Genomic DNA, 17,469 nt, shown 5'->3' on the forward strand with positions numbered 1-17,469 from the left:
CGTTAGGGGGAAAGTGTTTTAGACGTCTCCAGGACGTCACGGGGATATTGTGGGACATTCTTTGAACATCTCACAATAACGTCCCCTGACGTAATGAAACCCTACACGATGACATTTACCGGACATTTGGAGAGGACCTTTAGGGGACGTGCTGGGGATGTTTTTTGTTTGTTTGTTTGTTTGTTTGTTTGCTGGGTAGCAATAATCACAATATTCCCCCAAAAACACAAAAATACATTTTTACAATAATTTCACTCAAATTAATCAATAAATCATTTCCTAAATTCACCATAACAGAACAAGATGAGTTGCAGTATGGGATCACACAACTGGTTTACTATGCAGTGGATTTCACCTCCTGGTGATCCAGAATATATGCCATATGAACATTTTTAACCGTTAACTAGAAACGCATTATGTTAGGAATTATAAAAAGCAGGCAGAATTAGAATGGGCTGATCGAACCCTAATAATATTTTACAGGGAGTTATCTCAGATGAAATGATGGAATAAGGGAAGGGGTTAGATTTGTACCAGATTAAGCATATTGATTTAGCTCCAGCTAAAATGCGCATAATAAAAATAGAAAAATACAGTGAAAAAATTGTGCACCATACAACCATGGATCCACTAGGGTATAACGTAAAGAGAGCGGTGGATTTGAATTACCCACATATCCAAATGCATAAGCCTACATATCCTCACATAGAGAAACAATTTCATATTAATTAAGAAAGCCCAATGCAGAAATCAGTAAAAACAAAACACAGATGGGCTATGCAGGCTGGATAAGAGTAAATGCAGACTAAACACTCGTAAATGGCAAAAAGGCTTAACATTTCAAATATTAGTGCCTCAGTCCAAGGACCTAAAGAATAGCCCGAAATGAAAGGGAAGTGATGATAAAGAATGATAAACATTAAACCAACATCATGTATGACATGAAATCCAAACAACACACAACTTGACTTCCTGTTCATATTAAATTAATGGCAAAATAGAGGAATATGAGGTATCCAAAGTCTTGTCTCTTTAAATATCATAGTCGTGTCTGTGCTGTAGCAACTCCAGAACAGAAAAATAAAAACCCCTACATGTTATAAAGTCAAGTGAATTGGTGGCGATATTGCTTTTTTAGTCCCTTCTTTCATGAGTTATGCATGCGTTCTTGGTAGAACTGCTCAATTTGGTCTGGGGAGTCAAAGATAATCTTTGTCATTTTTATTACATCCTTTGTAAAGAACATTGTTGATGGGTTTTGGAACGTTTTTGACAAAGGTAATGATGTTGGTGGGCAGCATGGTGGTGCAGTGGTTAGAACGGTCGCCTCACAGGAAGAAGGTCCTGGGTTCGAGCCCTGGGGTAGTCCAACCTTAGGGGTCATTCTGGGTCATCCTCTGTGTGGAGTTTGCATGTTCTCCCCATGTCTGCGTGGGTTTCCTCCGGGGGCGCCGGTTTCCTCCCACAGTCCAAAGACATGTAGGTCAGGCGAATCAGCCGTACTAAATTGTCCCTAGGTCTGAATGTGTGTGTGTCGGCCCTGTGATGGCCCGTTGCTCTGTCCAGGATGTCTCCCCACCTGCCTTCCAATGACTACTGGAATAGGCTCCAGCATCTCTGCAACCCTGAGAGCAGGATACGCGATTTGGATAGTGGATGGGTGGACGGTGATGATGTTGGTTATTCACACGCATTTTCTGCAGGAAATGAATTTTCTAGTTATATAATGTAACCCTTGGTATGGAAATGTAATCGCCCCCCCATCCCCCCTCCCCCCCCAGGGAGTTTGGCCAACTGGCCTATGAGCTCTTGGACCAGTCCTACAAGCATGACGAGCAGGTGGCCATGAAGCTGCTGACATACGAACTGAAGAACTGGAGTAACTCCACCTGTCTGAAACTAGCCGTGGCCGCCAAGCACAGAGACTTCATCGCCCACACCTGCAGCCAAATGCTGCTGACTGACATGTGGATGGGCTGTCTAAGGATGGGGAAGAGCAATGGTCTTAAGGTACTTCAAGGCCATCCCTCTGTCAAACTAACAGCATCAGAAGAGTTGCAGTGCATGTGCTCTATATATTTTGCTGATGTCTAGATGATGTTTGCATAAACTAAAACAATTAGTGTATTTAGCCCATTGTTTTAGTTAGTTCTCCTCAGCATTTTAAGGTGAAAGCATTGCATCAAATAATCAAAACTGCATTAAAATGTATTTTGCAAGATTATGCAGCAACCATCTCCAATCCATCTCTGATTATCACAATGCATTTCAGCTATAGAATTACTGTGAAGATGGTCTAGTTGGCATATGTGGCAACACAAAGATAAAAAAAAAAAAACACCAAACTGGGGCATCCGGGTGGCGAGGCAGTCTATTCCATTGCCTACCAACACAGGGCTCACCAGTTCGAATCCCCGTGTTACCTCAGGTTTGGTTGGACATCCTTAGACACAATTGTCCGTGTCTGCGGGTGGGAAGTCGGATGTGGGTATGTGTCCTGGTCGCTGCACTAGCGCCTCCTCTGGTCGATCGGGGCACCTGTACGGGGGGAGGAGGGGATAGCGTGATCTTCCCACGCGCTACGTCCCCCTGGCGAAACTCCTCATTGTTCAGGTGAAAAGAAGTGGTTGGCGACTCCATGTATCGGAGGTGGCATGTGGTAGTCTGCAGCCCTCCCCGGATCAGCAGAGGGGGTGAAGCAGCGACCAGGATGGCTCAGAAGAGTGGGGTAATTGGACAGGTACAATTGGAAGAGAAAAGGGGGGGGGGTTCTGGATTGTTGCTTGTAGGGTTGGTTAATTTAAATGTACTAAATTGGTGAGATAAATAATTTAGAGAGGGAAAGTGCATAAGCATTGCTTTTTCTTTATTCAGCCAGTATTGTCAAAGTGCCCTCGAGTAAGGAACTGAATCTCGTGGACAATAAAAACTGACAGCAGAAGACTACAGTTGGCAGCTTCCTTGTGTAAATGTGTGTACATGTAGTGCTTTAAGTGCTCATTTAACCTTCCCTGGATGAATCACAATCAAACAAACATTAAAAGTGGAGGCAGCAAAACCACTCCCAAGACAATATTAATTTGTCAAATGCCATGTCAATATAGCACCATAGCAACTGCTGGTCATACAAATTACTTGGCATAAGACAGTAGGTACTGTAAAAGAAAAACTTTTCATTGCCTGGTAATAATATTCTCACCTCATTTTGTCCCAAGGTGATTTTAGGCATAGTTTTTCCACCTTCAATCCTCCTACTAGATTTTCGAATTGGAGACGAAGCATCATATCATTCTTCCAAGGAGAAGGATGAGAGCAAACAGAAGGAAGACGACAACAAATCTGCCAAGGTACATAACTTGTTATAATGTCGGATTTTATGTATAGTCAAAGTTAGCCATCTTTCAAATAATGTCTTAAAATGCATTTTGTATGTTTTACTCTGGCTGTATATGCCTGTCCAATACTTTTATGATCTTGTTTTCATGTCTGGTATTTGTGTTTTCACTCAGTATTGTTTTATAATCAGTGATGCCCTTCCTACTTCAACCACTTTAATTAGAGCAGCTGAGATGGTGTTCATCGCTAACATGTCATGTTTGACTAATCGTTCATTTTTTCCCTCCCAGGACGGTGTCTCTAATGTCGATGCTATGTCTAAGAAGGGTGATGATGAGGAGAACCACAAGAAACAGAGAAGGATTCCAATTGGGAGGAAGATCTACGAGTTCTACAACGCCCCTTTCACCAAGTTTTGGTTCAACACGGTATGCAGAACTTAAGTGGTTAAAAAAAACAATGTAACTTCCAGTGCATGGCACATAAAAAAAACTTGCAGACATTATAGGCAGTGTATAATTGTGCAAACAACACTTGGGTAACAACAAACTAAATGGGCGCTGCAGTAAGTAGTATTATGTAGGATTATTCAGCTCCAAGCATGATAGGCATTCCCCGTGTCTACATCGATGTGGTGTGGGCCACTTCATACTACTGTCAGAACTCACAACTTTTTTCAACGTGACATTAATATATATCTTATGCCTCGGTAGATTTCCTATCTTGTGTACCTGATGCTGTACAACTACATCATCCTGGTCAAAATGGAGCGTTGGCCGTCCCTGCAGGAGTGGATCGTAATCTCTTATATCATCACTCTGGGACTGGAGAAAGTCAGACAGGTATGGTTACAAGGTTTGCTTTTGTAGCTATTATAGGTAAATATAACCCATATATTTGGATTGATAAATAACACTTTTGTGTTATTGTTCAACACAGAATATACTAAGAAGGTGTTTGTGTTGCTCACAGTATCTATCAGCACCGACCATTAAGTCTTTTTATTGTGATTTTTCTGTGCACTTGTTACCATTATAATGGGTCCTGCATCACTTGTCAATTTTTCTCTTTTATACAGTTTTATCATTTTAGTTCATTAATTTCTAGAAATGTACTTTGAAGAGCAACTAAAACTAAAGGCCCCAGAGTGTAAGGTACCCTCAGACAGTGTAAGGTACCCTCTTTTGCACTTAGATCCTGATGTCTGAGCCGGGGAAGCTGAAACAGAAGATCAACGTGTGGCTGGAGGAGTACTGGAACATCACAGATCTGGTTGCCATCTCAGTGTTCTTGATTGGCCTCCTGCTTAGGCTACAGAGTGAGCCCTACATGGGTTATGGACGAGTCATCTACTGCGTAGACATCATCTTCTGGTACATCCGGGTCCTGGACATTTTCGGTGTCAACAAGTACCTTGGACCCTACGTCATGATGATTGGCAAAATGGTATTTGTTTCAGATGGATCACAACTGCTATGAGTTAGCTGAATGAAAGACTGAATGATGATGGAAAAGCAAGAGAGACACAGATGGATAAATTGTATACTGTATTGAGGATATATGATATGCAATGATAGTATTGATGAGGCTTGGGTGAATAGACAGGTACGTAATACATTTGATGGCATAAAAAAACAGTCCTGATCTAACCTATACATTGTATTTTTCCGATATATCCCAGATGATCGACATGCTATACTTTGTGGTGATAATGCTGGTGGTGTTGATGAGCTTTGGCGTGGCCCGACAGGCCATCCTGCACCCAGACGAGGAGCCAACATGGCGCCTGGCCCGGAACATCTTCTACATGCCCTACTGGATGATCTATGGAGAGGTGTTTGCGGACTCGATAGACCGTAAGACTAGAATTCATAGTAAGATTCTGTTTCCTGTTTAATGGGCAGATGATCAGTTGTATCCTTATCTCATCATTGCTCTCTGTGCCTGTGAACATCTCTTTGTTTAATCCCCATCATGACTTCCCCACCATCAGTGGCCTCCAGCCTCTCCCCGACCACGCTCCACTATCACCATCCTCGTGCATGCGCGCACGCACGCATGCACACACACACACACAAACTTACGTTATTGCCTTTTGTTTGTGGTGAATGTGGGTATAGTGCACCTCCATCTGGCTGATTTACAAACTGCAAACTGTTCTTTTTTGGTTTGACTTTAAAGGAGTATTCCAATTAAGTATCAGTTAAAGGCCATGTGCAATAAAAGTGATAGTTTTAACCTTTGAGTTTTTATATCCTAAAATCAAGAAAAAATGAATTTTGGTACATCTTTAACTTGGCCTCTAGAATAGTAAAAACAAGATGTTTTTTATTTGAATTCTTTGAATTTCCTTCATTTACTTCAGTTTGTGGTAATAAAAAGGCCAGCTGGATACTGGTTATCCATTTCAAATCCCCAAATGGTCATGTTTTTTTCAATTGTTAAATGATTTTTTTTCTAATTCTGTGTTGGTGTCTGACTGGAATAATAAATTTAATTTAAAAAATGTTTTTTTTTAATGTGGACCTAAATTGCAGACAATTTAATGCTTAAATGGCTATTATAATGATCATCTGCCTGCAAGAGATACATGAAATGGTAGCACTTCTAACCTCAGCCTGGAAGAAGACTTGCATTAATTTCAAATGATTTGTTGGTTCTGGCAGTCATCTTATCATGATCAGGAAGCACAGAACATATCTATCCAGTTTAGAAAACACTCCAGGTTTCATTTGAAAACTGCAAAGGCATTTTTTTTAACCAGTGCTATTTTCTTTACTTTTTGCTTCAAAATGTCTCTTTTATTTATCTCCAAGTTCTTTATTTCCTGTTCCTTTCTTTTCACTCACATGAAATAAGCAGATCTAATTGGATATAATGCCATCTTCCTCCTCGCTGACTGGTGCTGAATGATATCAGTTATATGATAGTTGTTGGACTTTTAACTATTTTCTCTTCGATCTCTTCTGCTTGACTCGGACCCTTAATCGATAGTCTATGCAATGGAAATCAATCGTAAGTATCTCTTATACCTTAATTTATAAGGAAAGTTTTAAGAAATCATTCAACACACTTCTAACTAACCTACTTGATTGCTAAATTATTTATCTTACTGGGAATGTGTTAGAGCAATTTGAAAAAAATAAATAAAAAAAACTTTTTTTTCACCTGTAAAATCCTTTTTTTCCCCCTGTGCCATTGGGTTTTTATCATTACAAATGCATAAGCTAAGTGAAAACACATTGTTTTTACAATACAAATTTGGAGAAATGCAGCTGGATAAGTTGCTTTTATCACCAATATATGACCATTTCTTAAGCCATCACCAAACACCTTTTGTTAAATCGAGCCTGTTTTCCAGCACCATGTGGTGATAACATGTACGATGAGGATGGCAAGAAACTTCCGCCCTGTATCCCTGGTGCTTGGCTCACCCCAGCCATCATGGCCTGTTACCTACTTGTTGCAAACATTCTGCTTGTCAACTTACTAATTGCTGTCTTCAAGTAAGTCTTAATAACTTTTTCATGAACATTTTGAAAAGTGTAGGTTAATAATCAGGTAATTTGCCATTCTTAATATTTTTTTTTTTGTTGTTGAACAGATTGCAAAGATAGTATCTACTTTGGGAATATCAGATGATGATAACGTCTAGATAATCTTTAAAATGCAACAGAAGATTAAGCGTGTATTCCTAGATTCTCACCATTCCAAGCAAACAATACTAAAGATTTAAATATACCACCTTGACTATAGCTAGGAAAAAGTATTCTTGTGATTTTATAATGATCATATATTATAGAAGACAGTTTAGGAAAGGGAAAATAAGTCATTTTTAAATGTATACAGTTACAAATAGTTACTTCCGGGGCGTCCGGGTAGCGTGGCGGTCTATTCCATTGCCTACCAACACGGGGATCGGCGGTTCGAATCCCCGTGTTACCTCCGGCTTGGTCAGGCATCCCTACAGACACAATTGGCTGTGTCTGTGGGTGGGAAGCCGGATGTGGGTATGTGTTCTGATCACTGCACTAGCGCCTCCTCTAGTCAGTGAGAGCGCCTGTTCAGGGGGGAGGGGGAAATGGGGGGAACAGTGTGATCCTCCCACGCGCTACGTCCCTCTGGCGAAAATCCTCACTGTCAGGTGAAAAGAAGCGGCTGGTGACTCCACATGTATCGGAGGAGGCATGTGGTAGTCTGCAGCCCTCCCCGGATCGACAGAAGGGGTAGAACAGCAACCAGGAAGGCTCATAGAGCGAGCCAGGTACAATTGGGGAGGAAAAAAAAAGGGGGGGGGGACAAAAACAAAAAAAACGTCACTTTCTACCACATCTCATTACATCCTTCTGAAAAGCCCTTCATTGGAAATAATTCTTAATTAAGACATTACAAATCATCATGTTGTATGCTACATACTCATTATGGACACTGGATAGCAGTATCTGGATAATGCCTGAAAGAAATGATCAACTGCCATCTTTTTTATCTTTAACAGCAATACCTTCTTTGAGGTGAAATCCATCTCCAATCAGGTGTGGAAATTTCAACGGTACCAGCTTATTATGACTTTTCACGACCGTCCCATTCTCCCTCCACCGCTCATCATCTTCCCTCACATCTACATCGTCCTCAAGCGCCTCTGCTGTCGCTGCAAACGGAAGCAAGAGGGCGAACAGGACGACCGAGAGCGAGGCCTACGTAAAAACACTTTGTGATGTTTTTGACATGTTGTAAATAGTACTTTTTGATATAGTTTGGCCTGCAGGGTGGCGTAGTGAGTAGTGAGACCGCCTTCAAACAACAGGACCATTATCCAAGAACCAACATCAGTGTGCATCTGTCCTACACTGAGACATTGAGTAGGGTGTCCACGTGGCGTGGCGGTCTATTCCGTTGCCTTCCAACACGGGAATCGGCAGTTCGAATCCCCGTGTTATCTCCGGCTTGGTCGGGCGTCCCTACAGATACAATTGGCCGTGTCTGCGGGTGGGAAGCCGGATGTGGGTATGTGTCCTGGTCACTGCACTAGCACCTCCTCTGGTTGGTCGGGGCACCTGTTCGGGGGGGAGGGGGAACTGGAGGGAATACCGTGACCCTCCCACGTGCTACTGCCCCCTGGCGAAACTCCTCAATGTCAGGTGAAAAGAAGCCGTTGGCAACTCCACATGTATCGGAGAAGGCATGTGATAGTCTGCAGCCCTCCCCGGATCGGCAGAGGAGGTGGAGCAGTGACTGGGTTGGCTCGGAAGAGTGGGGTAATTGGCCAGACACAATTGGGGAGAGAAAGAGGGAGGAGGGACATGGGGCGGGGGGCATTGAGTAGCTCACCTACTGGTCTGATTTCCAGGTTTCAGGGGGGCAAGTTTAAAACAAAAACAAAAACATGGAACTTTATAGTCATCAAAGGGTAAGGGCTCAGTGCCTTGCTGAAGACTTCAACACAATATGATTATTTATGGATGTTTATTGCTTATTACAGAGTTTGAAGGTAAGGCCCTTAGTTAACTGTCTCTGTAACCACTGCCTGTCCATAGCAAAGGAGGAGGACTTCTTTGTCATCAAAACAGTTAACGTTTTAACTCAATTAAAATGATCCCCAACACCCCAAAGTCTATGCTGTATTATTGCTTAGTAGGCAGTAATGACAGAAGAAGATTCGAGATTGAAAACATGTTTGTATTTTATGATCTCTAACAGAATTGGTGCTGAATGCAGAAGAGCTAAAGAGTCTGTATGAGTTTGAGGAGCAGTGTGTGGATGAATATTTCCGTGAGAAAGAGGATGAGGAGCAGTCATCTAATAATGAGCGCATTAGGGTAACATCTGAAAGGTAGGAGATGCATTTCATGTGAGAAGAGAATGCGAAACAACATGTATATTGGAAAAGTCACATAACTATTTAATGAAATTCTCCCAAATACATGATGTACTCACAAAAGTGTGATGGCACAATACAAGTTTAAATAATAGTGCACATGTACTTTTTACTTGAATTGTTGATATAATGTATTATTGAACTTTTGTATGTTATCCTTTGTAATACATATTGACTTGCGAATTGCAAACAAGATCATGATACCTTTACTGCATAGTATCAGCATAGTTTGTGCTGTTGTCTGTGCTATCTCCCTGCATCTCTGTCTGATCTCCAGGGTGGAGAACATGTCCATGCGCCTAGAGGAGGTGAATGAGAGGGAGCATTCCATGAAGGCCTCCCTGCAGACGGTCGACCTCCGCCTCGCCCAGCTTGAGGAGTTCTCGGGACGGATGATGAATGCCCTTGAAAAGCTTGCAGGCATCGATCGCACTGAGCTGCTCAGAACGCACTCTCGAGGCTCTTCCATCTGCGAAGTGTCCACCTTACTCCGCCACAGCAGCATCAACAGTGCTGATGGCTATAGCCTCTACCGTTATCACCTAGACAATGACGAACGACCGTGTGTGTCTGGAGACGCAGAGGCCATGGAGAAGAGAGTGCAGCCGAGCCCTGCTGAGAGACAGGACAGCACGAGCGAGGGGGTTCCTGCATCAGGTGATGGAAACACCAATGTCAAGAACAACAGGACAACCTTGGAGATGACGGGTGACAGGGACAGGACTCGTTCTAACTCCTGTGTTGATATTCTGATATCTCCCTGTGATATGGAAGAGAGTCCTCCGGATACCTCTCTGAGTCCTGCTAAAGAGGTGCTACTGAACAACAACCCCAGCGATGCTACGACAGGCATGGCAGAGGAGAAAACAGTGACAAAGAGCCAACTAGAGGCAGCCATTTCCTACCCCCTGACAAGACCAAAGGTCATGCAATATTTACCATCACCAACTATCAGCACTTCCCCATCCTTGAACCAGAGGTCTATGAGCAGTATCGTATACACTCCTGACAACGGAGGAGAGGAAGCCAACTGGGCAACAGATGCAACCTCTGCTGACACTGAGCAAGGGACAAAGTCTCCGACCATGTCTCGGTGGGCAACCCGCTCTGAGTACAAAGTCCACCCTTCCCCCTTTGGTCACATGCCCAAAATGTCAATGGTGATGTCCAGTGAGGATTTGCAGTCCAATGAACCTAAACAGGAATTTGAAGGAAAAACCCTACAGCTACTTGCTGGGGAAAAGGAGGTACTAAAGTCAGGCAACACACAGGCTAATTGGTGTGAGGAGGAGTCAGAAGACACTGAACACTTGCTGGAGGCGGAGGACAGAATATATCCAGCTCTCAGGTCTAAGAGCCTGAACATCAATCCTCGGAAGGGGAAGATAAAGAAGGAATATCCAGAAAAACCCTGTGCAGCGAGTAGTGTAAAAGACCTGGTGTCAGCATTTGGTGGCCCTGGGGACAAGACAGAAATAATGTCAAGGACAGGCTCCAAAGACAACTCTAGCTGTTAAAGCATGATAGCTGGTTTGGTTTGATTGTAAACTATTGACTTATTTTTGTATTTGTGTTAATTTTATACTATTATATGTGTGTTATTTATCTAACCCATCCATCCATCCATTTATTATCTGAACTGCTTATCCTGCTGTCAGGGTCGCGGGGATGCTGGAGCCTATTCCAGCAGTCATTGGGCGGCAGGCAGGGAGACACCCTGGACAGGCTGCCAGGCCATCACAGGGCCGACACACACACACACACACAAACACTTACACACACACACACACACACACACACACACACACACACACACACACACACATTCATACCTAGGCACAATTTTGTATGGCTAATTCACCTGACTTACATGTCTTTGGACTGTGGGAGGAAACCGGAGCCCCCGGAGGAAACCCATGCAGACACGAGGAGAACATGCAAACTCCACACAGAGGACGACCCAGGATGACCCACCAAGGTTGGATTACCCGGGGTTCGAACCCAGGACCTTCTTGCTGTGAGGCCCAATGCATAAATATTACTCAAAGGAAGCCAGAAAGCATTTATGTAAGTGTAAATGTGACATAGCACTTTCTAAAACCGTATCACAACATGTGATACAGAGCAACAGATAAAAATATAGTACAGGTTTTTCAAGAAAGGGAAACTAGAACATTTCTTTCATAGCTTTCTGAGTAGATATACCGATAATATTTGTGATATCTTGTTTTACCATTTCCACATGGAAGAGAACATATTGTATTTCCTTAAGCAGTCACAGTCTCCCTCTTATTCTGACTCAAGTATCAAAGAGGTTTAGAAGCTTTGCAAGAAAGAGAATATATGAAGCCAAGAGATACGAAGCCAACATATTTGGAACTTTTTAGATACAAATATGCCAAGTGTTTACTTGCTTGGATTGAACAACAGTAGAGTTTTAGCATCTATGACACTGGGTCCTTGTTCCCCTTTCAACTTTGACAACTTTTGCATTTGAGTCTCTTAAAATGTGCCAGAGTTAGATCTGATCTACTCTTGATGTGGCCAGAAAAGGTACATTATTTACCTTTCCAGGTTGAAAAAAACTCTACAACTGCTGAAATGTTTATATCATTGTGCATTTTTTTCTTTAAGGAAAACTGTTGATTAGTTCCTGCATACGCTGAAATGGGAATTAAAGGGAAGGATAACTACCTCAATGTAAAACATAAAATATTCCATTGTGAAATAAAAGATGCAAAATCATATCACCAAGTGCCGGTTGTCATTGTAGAATGTGACAGGTGTGCCTCGTCATATGGCTAACTGAGTTCTCTGACAACAACAACAACAAACAACAACAATGAACATAAAAAAGGCAGAGTTTGACCTTAATTGTGGCATAATTGTAATATTTGACACATATGGCAAATGCCTTGCAATGGCACTGATGTTGCCATTACTGCGTGTGTGTGTGTGTATGTGTATACAGCCATCCATTATGCAAACTGCTTGTCTGCTGTCAGGGTCGCGGGGATACTGGAGCCTATCCCAGCAGTCACTGGGTGGCAGGCAGGGAGAACCCTGGACAGGTCACCAGGCCATCACAGGGCTATATATATATAGCGTTTTTTCACGAAACCGTCAATAGTGTTTGTTGAGTGCTCGACTAATGAGGAGCGGAATATCAACACGGATACAGGAAAAAAGATTTTAATGCATAGCAGTACAGGCCTCATCAGCTGCACTCATCAGCTGCGCACGAGCAGCTGAAGAGTGCGAGACGCACGAAACAGGCCTGTACTGCTATGCATTAAAATCTTTTTTCCTGTATCCGTGTTGATATACTATATATACACTCACCGGCCACTTTATTAGGCACACCTGTCCAACTGCTCGTTAACGCAAATTTCTAATCATCCAATCACATGGCAGCAACTCAATGCATTTAGGCATGTAGACATGGTCAAGACGATCTGCTGCAGTTCAAACCGAGCATCAGAATGGGGAAGAAAGGTGATTTAAGTGACTTTGAACGTGGCATGGTTGTTGGTGCCAGACGGGCTGGTCTGAGTATTTCAGAAACTGCTGATCTACTGGGATTTTCACGCACAACCATCTCTAGGGTTTACAGAGAATGGTCCGAAAAAGAGAAAATATCCAGTGAGCGGCAGTTCTGTGGGCGAAAATGCCTTGTTGATGCCAGAGGTCAGAGGAGAATGGCCAGACTGGTTCGAGCTGACAGAAAGACAACAGTAACTCAAATAACCACTCATTACAACCGAGGTATGCAGAAGAGCATCTCTGAACGCACAACACGTCGAACCTTGAGGCAGATGGGCTACAGCAGCAGAAGACCACACCGGGTGCCACTCCTGTCAGCTAAGAACAGGAAACTGAGGCTACAATTCGCACAGGCTCACCAAAATTGGACAATAGAAGATTGGAAAAACGTTGCCTGGTCTGATGAGTCTAGATTTCTGCTGCGACATTCGGATGGTAGGGTCAGAATATGGCGTCAACAACATGAAAGCATGGATCCATCCTGCCTTGTATCAACGGTTCAGGCTGGTGGTGGTGGTGGTGTAATGGTGTGGGGGATATTTTCTTGGCACACTTTGGGCCCCTTAGTACCAATTGAGCATCGTGTCAACGCCACAGCCTACCTGAGTATTGTTGCCGACCATGTCCATCCCTTTATGACCACAGTGTTCCCATCTTCTGATGGCTACTTCCAGCAGGATAACGCGCCATGTCATAAAGCTCGAATCATTTCAGACTGGTTTCTTGAACATGACAATGAGTTCACTGTACTCAAATGGCCTCCACAGTCACCAGATCTCAATCCAATAGAGTACCTTTGGGATGTGGTGGACCGGGAGATTCGCATCATGGATGTGCAGCCGACAAATCTGCAGCAACTGCGTGATGCTATCATGTCAATATGGACCAAACTCTCTGAGGAATGTTTCCAGTACCTTGTTGAATCTATGCCACGAAGGATTAAGGCAGTTCTGAAGGCAAAAGGGGGTCCAACCCGGTACTAGCAAGGTGTACCTAATAAAGTGGCCAGTGAGTGTGTATATATATATATATATATATATATATATATATATATATATATATATATATATATGCACAAGCTTGTTTTCGTGCATGAAACAAGCTTGTACTGCTATGTATTTAACGTTTTTTTTCCTGCATCTGTATTGATATTCCGCTCCTCATTAGTTGAGCACTTCTATCAACACCATTGACGGTTTCTGGGGAAAAAAATGCTATATATATATATAAAATCCAGTGAGTCAAGTAAATTCTTTATGAGACAGTACAAGCCTGTTTCATGCCATAAGCAATCATCAGCTGTCTACACACACACACACACACACACACACACACATATATATATATATATATATATATCCAACGACGAGTCTCAAACATGAAGCACTGGACTGCACCAGGCCCTGACATGATTCATGCGTACTGGCTGAAGAAGCTAACGGCACTCAATGAACACCTGGTGACACAGATGAACCAGCTGCTAAAATCAAAGTCTCGCCCTGACTGGCTAACACAGGGGAGAACAATACTGACCATGAAGGATATCCCCACAAGGGTACAACACCTTCAAACTAGGGAGAGCGATGCGTGAGAGACAATTGAGCAGCCGAGTCTCAGTTGGCAGGCCTAACTTCTCCCAAGTTAAGACCCATCTTAGTCACACAGACATGCTCCAATCCAGCAGCAGTGGGGCTGCTCTGTGTCACCAACATCTTAAGAGTATCTGCAAACTCTTCAACTTCTTCAACTCCTTTTTCTTGTGCAGGTGTAGATGAGGAAGTTGGCTGATAGACACTTCCTGACCTGGTTACACCTAGGTGATTTGGGACAAAATTACTTCTCAACACTGTTGGATCCATTTAGGTGTCAATGCAGGTGGATTCAAAGCTTGGTCCAGTAGGCCAGCATAGGGTGGAGGTGGAGGAGTCACGATGTGGCCAGGAGGTGGTGCTGCAGCAGCTCCCTTGCTGTCAGAAGTCATGGTTGTTTCTGCCGTAGTTCCATTTGCAACCTGTAGGAATGGTTCTTTCTTTGGTGAATTCACTCACTGAGGATGATGTTGTAGTTGCTGTTGTTGCCCAGGGGTGGGGGGTGCTAAATCTGGTTGCAGTGGAGGAAGTCCTCTAGGAGAGTCCAGTAAATCATTCACTTTAACGAATGCTGACCATGGTAGCAGAAGGCGGTATTATTCTAGGGCAACTGAGAATCGTTTAATTAATGTGACAAAAATGTTGCCCTATGGTGTCCCAGACCCCAAGGCATTCCACCACGTACTCATAATCTCACTCAAAAAGCCCTAAAACAGTGGGAAGCTCTACTAGCTCATGCAGTAACTTAAGCTCATGCAGTAACTTGAGCCGAGATTTTTCAAAGGAGCCAATTTGTGGCCCTCCAAAGTCTAACTCAGCCACTTTCACAAAGTGGTGTTCCAAAAATGGGTTGTGACCGTCATTCCTTCTACCAAGGTCTTGGCCATGGTTTGCATTATTTTTCACTAGTGCAAAAGGCATGATTGAAACTCCCGAATTGAGAGAAGCCTGAATATATATGCCACCTTTTCAAATACTGTGTGGCAACAGAGTCATACTTCTCATGCATAGCTTTAGCTGGACCCTAATAGGTTTTCTGATGACCATTGTAGCACCTATGACGAACTTATCACAATATGGGGTTCCTCTGACTTAAGGTTTGAAAAAAAATAAAAGAGGGTTCTAGCAATGGTGAAACCTCTCTCTCATATACATGGGGGGGGCCTTGGGGGTCGAAAAAACCCCTCACAGCACTCCCTCTTTATAGAGAAAAAGTGGGGGGGGGGGCAATAAAACACTTGCACCGGGCCCAGATGGTGTGTCACCCTCCTGTCTGTGCTGACCAGCTGGCTCCCATTTTCACACTGATCTTCAAATGATCAATGGAGCTGTGAAGTCCCCTCATGCTTCAAGAGCTCCACTATCATCCCGGTCCCCAAGAAACCCCTTATCACAGGATTAAATGACTACAGGCCCATTGCCCTAATCATGTCTGTGGCCATGAAATCCTTTGAGAGACTGGTGTTGGCCCACCTGAAGGAAATCACAGGCCCCCTCGTCGACCCCCTGCAGTTTGCCTACTGAGCAAACAGGTCTGTGGAGGATGCAGTCACCATGGGATTGAACTACATCTTCCAACACCTTGACTCCCCAGGGACACATGCAAGTGTCCCATTTGTGTTTTTTAGCTCAGGATTCCAACAGCATCATCCTAGATAGCCTCCACTCCAAACTCACTCAGCTCACTGTACCAGCCCCCACCTGCCAGTGTACTAAAAACCTCCTGACATACAGGAGGCAGCTTGTGAGGCTGGGGAAAATCATATTCAGCACCCAGACAATCAGCACTGACGTCCCCCCAGCGATGTGTGCTCTCCCCTCTACACATATGACTGCACCTCAGGAGACCCTTTTATTAAACTCCTGAAGTTTGTGGTTGACACAACCATCATTGGCCTTATCCGGGACCGGCGGCAGGATATGTCAGGACATTTATGGGATCCTACATCTCGACATGTTTATGTGTGTAGTCGGCACTTCATAACAGGTAAGTTTGCTTTATCCAAGTGATACATTATTTCCTAAGTGGCATGAATGTTGGGTTAGTTTTGTTGTGGGTTGTGCTGCGGGGCAGGAACCTCGGATGTCCACATTGTAGGAATTCTGAGTTCCGATATCTGAGGTATCACCAAGCTGGAGATCAGGTCAGAGTTTAACTTGAAATTTTGTTCATTTTTTATGTACTGTACACTGTTGAGATCTTTTCATACTATTATTACTATAAATGTGTTAACTCCAACTGCCTTTTTCTACTGAAAGTATTTGAAGTCCTGTAGTCCCCATGTTGTACTGGGTTCTATTCCCATTATGTTTTGATGGAATATGTCTGTGTAGTATCCTGATATTGTGTTTTTTAATTTCATATTCTTGCTGACAGAGGTTTCACTTTGAAGGACGACTTCGCTGTTCTGGGTGCACAACTTATAACTCTATCTTTCACATGGGGGCAAAAACAGCTGTCAGCAGAAGATGTGGCAAATGGGCTCACCAGTATCGCCCATTGTGGCCAACTTATATATGGAAGAGGTAGAACACAGGGCCCTGAACTCCTTCAGAGGAACACCTCCGAGCCACTGGTTCAGATATGTGGACGACACATGGGTCAAAATCCAAACACAAGAGGTGCAAGCATTTACCAAACACATCAACTCAGTGGACAAGAACATTAAGTTCACAAGGGAAGATGTAAAGAACAACAGTTTGCCCTTCTTGGACTGCGACGTCCACATTGGGGAAGACAGGAGCCTCCACATTGGGGTTTACAGGAGACCTACACACACAGACCAATATCTACTTTTCGACTCACACCACCCTCTGGAACACAAACTGAGCATCATCAGAACTCTGCAACACAGAGCTGACAATGTGCCCAGCAGCACTCAGGCCCAACGAGAAGAACACAAACACCTGAGTGGAGCTTTAAAAACCTGCGGCTACCCCAGTTGGACCTATGTGAAAACTGCAACATGTTCCAAAAAGACCAACCGGCTGAGCGATGAGGAGAAAAGGAACAGAAGGAATAGCACAGTCATCCCGTATGTTTCTGGGGTCTCCGAGAAACTCAGGAGAATTGTCAACAAACACTGCATCCCGGTATACTTCATACCCAGCAACACACTCCGACAA

The 17,469-nt window shown here is 43.5% G+C and overlaps 1 protein-coding gene across 1 annotated transcript in view; it reads left to right on the forward strand.

Moving 5' to 3' along the window:
- Window positions 1-10,728, forward strand: part of trpm1a (transient receptor potential cation channel, subfamily M, member 1a) — a 57,807-nt gene extending 47,079 nt beyond the window's left edge. Inside the window, exons 17-27 of the mRNA XM_056279358.1 lie at window positions 1,782-2,010; window positions 3,216-3,347; window positions 3,627-3,764; window positions 4,050-4,178; window positions 4,531-4,782; window positions 5,018-5,192; window positions 6,331-6,351; window positions 6,698-6,842; window positions 7,832-8,034; window positions 9,034-9,166; window positions 9,489-10,728. Coding sequence (XP_056135333.1) covers window positions 1,782-2,010; window positions 3,216-3,347; window positions 3,627-3,764; window positions 4,050-4,178; window positions 4,531-4,782; window positions 5,018-5,192; window positions 6,331-6,351; window positions 6,698-6,842; window positions 7,832-8,034; window positions 9,034-9,166; window positions 9,489-10,728 — 2,797 coding nt within the window. The remainder of the gene's footprint in view (window positions 1-1,781; window positions 2,011-3,215; window positions 3,348-3,626; window positions 3,765-4,049; window positions 4,179-4,530; window positions 4,783-5,017; window positions 5,193-6,330; window positions 6,352-6,697; window positions 6,843-7,831; window positions 8,035-9,033; window positions 9,167-9,488) is intronic.
- The last annotated feature ends 6,741 nt before the right edge of the window (window positions 10,729-17,469 follow it).

This window comes from Lampris incognitus, chromosome 4 (genome assembly GCF_029633865.1).
Source record: "Lampris incognitus isolate fLamInc1 chromosome 4, fLamInc1.hap2, whole genome shotgun sequence".
NCBI lineage: Eukaryota > Metazoa > Chordata > Actinopteri > Lampriformes > Lampridae > Lampris > Lampris incognitus.